The 8,332-nt window shown below is 34.1% G+C and overlaps 1 protein-coding gene across 1 annotated transcript; it reads left to right on the top strand.

Moving 5' to 3' along the window:
- Positions 1-4,777: 4,777 nt before the first annotated feature.
- On the top strand, positions 4,778-6,442 carry LOC106773741 (GATA transcription factor 9). Its single transcript, XM_014660485.2, has 2 exons — positions 4,778-5,226; positions 5,358-6,442. Exons 1-2 carry the CDS (start codon positions 4,903-4,905, stop codon positions 6,078-6,080), a joined length of 1,047 nt encoding a protein of 348 aa, XP_014515971.1. The 5' UTR covers positions 4,778-4,902; the 3' UTR covers positions 6,081-6,442.
- Positions 6,443-8,332: the final 1,890 nt, after the last annotated feature.

Raw genomic sequence — 8,332 nt, 5'->3', positions numbered from 1 at the left:
TTTTACCCTCCGCAGAAAAACCCCCGCAAATTGAATATGATACCAGGGGGCGAAAAAAACCCCCGCAGATAGTTTGTGGCGACTCAAACTGCGGGGGTTTGAAAAACCCCCGCAATTTATTTAGCGGAGGGTAAAAACCCCCGCTAATTGAAAAAAAAACCCCCTCTAAATAAGCTTTTTTTTTTGTAGTGAAAGAAGACACTCACAAAGGAGGGCACTCTTACACACAAGATCAAATATAGAATATATATCTCCAAAATATTCAGCCCCTACAAAAGTTTAAGAAAGTCTTTCTTTTAAGTATGGAAAATGGTCTATTTTCAAAACAACAAAACTAAAGAAAAATATACAATTACATAAAACCCAAGCTTCTAAGAACTAGGTCTAAAAGGTGACAACTTGGTGTGGAGGAAACATAGCCTGGCCACCAAGCCTTTAACAGATACGTCGTGCACAAAGTTGTCCTCCATGTGTTGTCCTTTAAAATTTAGATTTTACCAACGAGCTCCACTTGAAGCGGGTAGCATATCCACACACATTTTTGCAACTGAACCGTGTCCAGGATTTCTGATAAGTTCTACCAGTCTCCGCAGTTGTATCCACTTGGATTTCCTAATTGTGTCGCTACTCCTTTCCCCGCAACCTCATTTCTCGGACCTTGTTCCCTAATCAAATCTTTATTTGTAGCATGAATGGGTGTTGTAATGCTATTTGCAAATGTCAAGCTTTGCTTAGACGACCCTCGATCTCTAGATAATGACCCGAGCAATGACAAATGGGTAAAGGTGCCATCGACAAATGTCCTTGTGTTCCCAACTAGAAAAACCTTCCGAAGATACATTATTACCTTCAACAAAAAGAATGTGATGTCAAATGGTGCACAGACGGACGTTGGATCAAAAATGTTGGAAATGACTGGATGACCTGGTCTATATTTATAGAAACTTTCGAGAACATGTGACATTTTCACAACCATCGGATCTGACATCATCCAATCTCAAATGGCAGATGAACTACTCCAAACCGATCGTTCGAACAGAGAAGAAACAAATTAGTATCGATCAATATAAGCTAATAATTTGATTAAGTAAAATAGGTCACTTATTAGGTTTAACAAAATTGGATTGTAATTAGACGGATCTAATTAGAAGTCTACAAAGAAATTTATAAATATAGGTTAATGATATTATTAATAAAACTTTTTTAATGTATTTATTACATCATTACTTTTTTAAGTCATCAAATCTAAACTAATTTAAATATAAAAATATCTTTAAGATATATACCAAATCATTTGGAATACCTAATTAAAAAAGAAAATCCTAATAAGTGAAAAAAAAAAGCTACTTTGAATGTGTATTCAATCCTATACACATACCAAGATTAACTCTACTGATCTTCTAAAGTTATTTATAAACATTAACCTTTGAGTAGTAGAAAAACGAAAATAGAAAGAGAACAAATTCATGAAAAATAAAACAAAACTATTTAATTGATTTAAAAAAGAAAGTTAATTTAAAATAATTGTTAAAAGTTGTGATTTAGATAAGTACTTGAGAAATATTGTAAAAATTCTGTAAACAGTCGTTCCATTGTAACATATAGTGATATTTTCTATTTTTAGCATAATAAAAGGGCATTATAGTACATATATTTTAATTTCAAAAAATTTGTATAAAAGTTATTATTATTTGAGATGATTACAAATATGTTTAATTTTGAAGAGATCATTTTATGTATATATAAAGAAAAACAAACATTAATATATTACTATCTATAAAATGAATATTTTGCTTTTTATTTTATAAAATTTAAATATTTTCTGATTCCTTTAAGTTATTTACATATTAATATTAGTTTGCTTCCTTTAATAAATAATTTTTTAAAATTTCATCTTGTCAAGTGTTCATATTTATATTAACTATTCACTAATTTTAAATAAAATTAACACTAAATGATGATACACTTTTATTCCTTTATTCTTTTCATGGTTTTTGTCTTTCATCCTTCAAGTCTTTTAAAACAATTATTCTCTGTTTGGCAACAATCATCCCTAATAAACAAAAGCTCCATAACAGATAGCAGGCATAATTCAGTCATATCTTCTCATTATCAAATAACCTTTTGTCTATAATATTCATCATTTCTTTAATCTTTACGTGAAAGGAACAGTGAAAGTGACTTAGTTTAACCTAAGTAACTAAGTAACATTATCTAGTGGCACGTGATGAGTTTATGATATTTTGTCTTCATCTATTACATATAAACAAAGTCATTTTCGATGCTTACACTTTTCTGACACAAACTACTAAGAAAAATTAACATGATATCTACTACACTGTAAATAAGGGTAACTAGTAATACCTATATTGTGTTTTTGTTTTGACTACTTAGCTTTTCATTATAATTTGTTTTGGAATATAAGGGTAAGGTCAACTTTTAATGTTTAGAAAATTATTCAAATGGAGTTCAGAGACAATGTTTAAGTTTTTTTATACTTGATAGATGATACTCTTATATCAAAATCAGTTCAATGTTTAATCGTTTAAATATTAACAATACAGTGAATATAATCATCTATATTTTGATTTTAAATTTATATTTATAAATTTTAGAATGAATTTATGATTAGCTACAACCTAATGATAGTTTACAGTCTAATTGTCAGTAATTACACTTTATTTAAATATTTTAACATTTAAGTTAATTATTTTACAGAAAATGTATCTTTAACAACTTTATTATATTATGATATCATGATCGTTATATTACACTTTATCTTTAAGTTGTTAAAATATCATGATCTTATATTGTAGTGAGATTCTCTCGGCCATTAAATTAAGATGTTAATTTACTCGTGTATCTCTTCAATAATTAGCCTTCCAAAAGTATAATATTCATTTTTATTATATACATATAGTTAAATATTACAATTTTTTTCATTAAATTAATGTTATGTAAAGATATTAATCGAAACAGCAAAGAAATGTGAATTCTAAACCATCCAACAATTTCCCTCCTTTGAAAGCAATGCAAACATTTTTTACCCAGTGCAGGTATTAATTATCGGCGGTGCAGAAAGCAAAAGCCTTAGTTCAATACTACTTGGATTGAAAAAGCCGGAAAACTTAACAGATTAAGCTCTGGGTCCATTATTGGTTATACAGAAGTGAGTGTGTGCGGTGCACGTGGTAGCATGTTAGGAAGAGGACACGTGTGAGAGACGCACGTGTGGAATGAAGGATGAAATGGAGGTTGGAAGCAAGCGAAGCTTGATTGAGAAGGTTCATACTGAAAGTGAGTCACATGATCGCTGACACACACACACATCTTTTCTTCCTTTCTCGCGTGCTCCCTGCATATCTCTCTATTTTTGTATTTGGAAACCACAGCAATAAAGAGACTTAGAAATGAAATTCTGTATTGTTTTTGAGTTTTGGTTAAAATATTGAAGAAGGTGGAAGTAGTAGTAGAAGTAGTAACAGTAACAGTGTAAGCAAAAGCAAAAGCAAACCTTATCCACGAGTTATTACTGAGTCTGAGGGTAGTTGATTAACCTGGGGATCAGAGTCAGGCCCATCTGACTCAATCCTTGTTTTATCTCAATCTATATAATATCCCAATAATGAGGTAAAATGCCCTCTGAAACACCAGCACCCACATGATTTTACATGAGCATGTTTTTGAATTTGGAGAAGTCGGTACAAGAGGTGTTTGCAAAAATGCCAAAACCAAACTTCACATGTCACATGAAAACCTAAGCAAAGCTTGTTGAAATGTGAGGAAGTTAAAAATGGTGGATGAGATGATGATGATGGATTAAGTTGAGCTGTAAGCGTCGTGCAGAAACGTGAGAAGAGGAATATAAAAAGAGAAGATGATAGGGCAAGAGGGGTAGAAAGTACAATTAATTGAAGTAAACAAATGTGAGAAATCAGAATGAAATAAATAAACTAAAACTTGGCACGTCTCACGAAGTAATAATATTATTAGCAGCAGAGGAATCCGGCTGTAAACTTGGACACTATTGGAGGACTCACAGCGACAAAACCTGCAAGAGATCGGGTTGAATTTCATCACCATTAAATTCTTCTACCCTATTAATCATTGTTAATTACCACATTAATCATCCAATAATTTACATTATGCTTTTACTTTATGCCCAAAATTAGTGCCTTAAACTGACACGTTAGAGAAAAGTGAGCAGTGTGTGTCTGTGGCCATAGCTGTTTTCTCTCTCAGAGCTTCTTCTTAACACTTGATTCCTCAAGAACCACATGATCTTTATTCATTGCATCAACTAATCCTCTTATTCATCTTCAATACTTTAACCCCTTCAAAATATTTTCTTATAATTTTCAAATGTATTTTAAATTGAAGAGAAAGAAAGAAAAGTGACCGTAAGTAACTCATTATTATCGTTGTCTTCCTACTCAGAATATTGAAGGGTACAGAATACACATGCCAACTACTTGAGTTCGTGAGGGAATTTGAAAAGGAGAAGGAAGCGAGGGAACACTCATTTGGAGGTGTTTGTTTCAGAATATTAAGACATTGGAAGAAAGTAAAAAGGAGAAACAGAAAAGAAAAGAAAATGAAAGTGAATTAATTAAACTTTACAGAAGAAGTTGGAAGTCACTTCTCTGTTGATTTTTAATTTTTAATTATTAAAAATATTAAAATATTAAAATTGTGTGCATGAAAAAAGATGCTCAAGTGTGTGAGAAATTACGGAGTTGCCACTCCTTTACTCCTCAAAACCCCACCATCACTCCCACACACCCCTCAGACTCTCGGACACACCAAACGGATCTCCTGTCAAAACGGTGCGTTCCCTCTCTTTAAAACAAACACCAACTACTCTTTCTCTCTCTCACTTTCTCCCACTAAAACACTATCTATATGGAAGCGCCGGAATACTTCGTCGGAGGCTATTATGCGGCCGGAGGAGCTGACCAATTTTCTCAGCAGGATAAGCGCCACGCTGACCAGAAAATCGGTGAGTCTTTCGCCATTGATGACCTCCTCGACTTCTCCCACGCCGACGCCATTATGTCCGACGGTTTCTTCGACAATGTAGCCGGGAACTCCACCGACTCCTCCACCGTCACTGCTGTTGACAGCTGCAACTCCTCAATTTCGGGCAGCGACAACCGCTTCGCCGCAGCCATTGTCCCTCGCGGCTACGCCGGTGATCCTCAATTCTCCGGAGAACTCTGCGTTCCGGTGAGTAATTCTCCGAGCTTGACCACTGGATGATGGAATAAACAGATAATTGTGATAATTCGAGTTAGTTTAAATTAAATTCGTTTGTTGTTTTTGAAATTGAGTTTTCTCTTCTCGTGATTTTGTGACAGTACGATGATATGGCGGAACTGGAATGGCTCTCGAACTTCGTTGAGGATTCGTTCTCCGCCGAGGAGGAGTTGAAAACGCTGCAGCTACTGTCCGGCGCAGCTGCATCCACCGCCATTGGCGCGAAACCGCAGACGCCAGAGTCCTCGTCCTCCACCGACACGCTGCCGTCGTTCGCTTCCGACGAAACCGCTCGAAACGCACCGTTTCTCCACACGGAGACGCCTCTCCCGGGGAAGGCGCGCAGCAAGCGCTCACGCGCGGCGCCGGGGGACTGGTCCACACGCCTGCTTCGCCTGGTGGCACCGGAGCAAGAGAGGCCGCCGCAGGCGAAGGATTCACCGGTGAAGAAGAGAGAGGGAACGAATACAGAGTGTTCCGGAAGGAAATGCCTGCACTGCGGCGCTGAGAAGACGCCGCAGTGGCGGACGGGACCGATGGGACCGAAAACGCTCTGCAACGCGTGCGGCGTGAGGTTCAAGTCCGGGCGGCTGGTTCCGGAGTACAGGCCGGCGGCGAGCCCGACATTCGTGTCGACGAAGCATTCGAATTCGCATCGGAAGGTTTTGGAGCTGAGGCGGCAGAAGGAGATGCATCGACAGCAGCATCAGCAATTGATGAGTCAGAGTTCAATTTTCGGCGTATCGAACGGTGGAGACGAATTCTTGATCCATCATCATCATCACCATCAGCACTGTGGGCCAGATTTTAGACACGTTATTTAGTCTTTTTCTTTTTTAATTTTAATTTAGGGTGCAGGTCTCAGTTTAAACTATCGTCAGCTTCAGCACTCTCTTTCCCTTTTATCTTATCTGATAAATTTTGTCTTATAAATTTGAATTCTTAGCTTTTTCTCATTTTCTCTTTTTCCTTTATGGTAGATAGTCAGAAAAGAAAAACAAAAAAAAAGCAATAGAATCATGGGAGGGGATAAAAACAGCAAGGAAGACATTCATCCGCTTGTAGATTGCTTGTTTTCTTTTTTTCTTTTACCTTTTCCCCCATTTTCAAAAATTTATAATCAAAATCAAATAATGATAAATAAAAGTCCATGAAAATAAAATGGACAGAAGTGATTTGCAGAGTATCCGGATAGCATTTAATTGGTGTGGTCAGCATCAAACTTCCCCATCTCTTTCTCTTATTTATTTACTGATATCTTTTCTAAACTGTATATGGAACCTATATTTCTTACAAACCATGGAATTGGTATTAGCTTTATTGAAAACAATAGTTAATTTGGTGAATTGGCAATGATGAAACAATGTGTTGATCTTAATATGTTGAATATTGTAAGAGAGAAGAAGCATGAAAAATGGATTGCATGGATTTCAGTGAAGTTATGAAAATGGAAGATTTGATTGACGCTTAGGGTGTGGCCAGTTGTGCATCGTCCTCTGTACGTACCATCTACATGGAAGTGCGTTAAAGGAAAGGGAAAAGGAATGAAAAGAAATTACGAGAGGAACGTGGTGGGAGGCCCAAAATAATATTAATATTAATATTTAATATTAATATTAATTAGAATTAAAAGAATAAATTGGTGCTTAGCTTGCAAAATGGTTAAGCAGAGTCATGTGAGTTGAGTTGTGAGGAATTGTTAATTAAACAAAGAATTAGGTACACATTGAGCACTGATATAACTGTCCACCCAATTCTAGACATTTCCCCTTCCCATGGGCTCCACTCTCTCATTATCAAACTCATACTATTCACGCCTCAATTTTCCCATTTTCACCATCCTTTTTATCAAACTCTATTTTTAAGCTACAATAAGACCACAATTTTAACTATAACCAATCACATTTCTATTAATGTATTTTAAGATAATTTTATTTTTAGTCCATGTATGATTTTCAATATATACAATCTTTTTTATTTATCTAATGAAAAGTGGTGACGAAATGTATAATTTTATAAATTTTTTTTTTATTTTTTAATTCGATACGATTCATTCGTTCGTGAAACTATTTATTTGATGGCAAACATTTTTGGAACATCTCTAACAGAGAGATAATTATTTCATTCTAAAAAAAATTATTGTCAGCTTCTTTGAGATATGAATATATCTGATTCAGAAAGGAAGAACTTGTATTAGTATCTCAATTTCAATTCAAACATGGGTTGGATTCACACTCCATGTTCTGAGAAATATTTCCCATCCGAAAAAAGGAAAAAACGGAGTTCTTGTCTACAAAAATGCCTTGAGAAAGGTCAGATGTATAGAACCTTTCAACAAGATAGTGTTTTTTCAACTCTCTCAAAATAGAATGTATGTATAATGGATCTTTGAGTCCTAAATAAGATATTATATCCAATAAACAATAAATCTCATTAGGATAGATTCTAAATATTACTCTGATATTATGTTAAGAAGTAAACTTTAAATTTAACTCAATTATACAAAATCAACTTGTAAGATGAGATTTACATTTATTTATAAACACTAAAATAATAATGAATGTAAAGCTTTGAACAAGGTACTAATGTTAATATAAAAGTTTTTAAAATATCAAGATCACGTATTATTAACGCTTAAGGGATGATTATACTAAAAATTCAATAAAAAATTTGAACTCATTTTTAACCAATGATAATACATGCAAAGTAAAAACAATAACACCGATTAATATCAATAGCTAAAAACTCGATTACTAAATATAAAAGCTTTAAATAATCAATTAATACATTAAGATAAACAATTAATACATTAAGATAAACAATTAATACATATTTAAAAGATATATATGATGATGTTTCAAGTAACCCATTGGACAAGCTCATTAAGTCGGTACAAGAAATTTAAATGTGGTGGGTAGAAGACAAAAGTTAACCATTTTCTTATACTATTTAAAATCAAAAAGAGTTTTCCTTTAGAAAAAGAAAAAGGGAAATTAAAGGGATGATAGTATGAGAGCTTTTCATAAAATGAAGTGCATATAATATATATATATATATATATATATATATATATATA

This window comes from Vigna radiata, chromosome 9, assembly GCF_000741045.1.
Source record: "Vigna radiata var. radiata cultivar VC1973A chromosome 9, Vradiata_ver6, whole genome shotgun sequence".
NCBI lineage: Eukaryota > Viridiplantae > Streptophyta > Magnoliopsida > Fabales > Fabaceae > Vigna > Vigna radiata.
This window is presented reverse-complemented; position numbering and strand designations above follow the sequence as displayed.

Excerpts from the sequence above, each read along its gene's own strand:
- LOC106773741 (XM_014660485.2), top strand. The coding sequence starts at position 4,903 with ATGGAAGCGCCGGAATACTTCGTCGGAGGCTATTATGCGGCCGGAGGA. Across the intron at positions 5,227-5,357 it reads CCGGAGAACTCTGCGTTCCG|TACGATGATATGGCGGAACT; the intron begins GTGAGTAATTCT and ends ATTTTGTGACAG.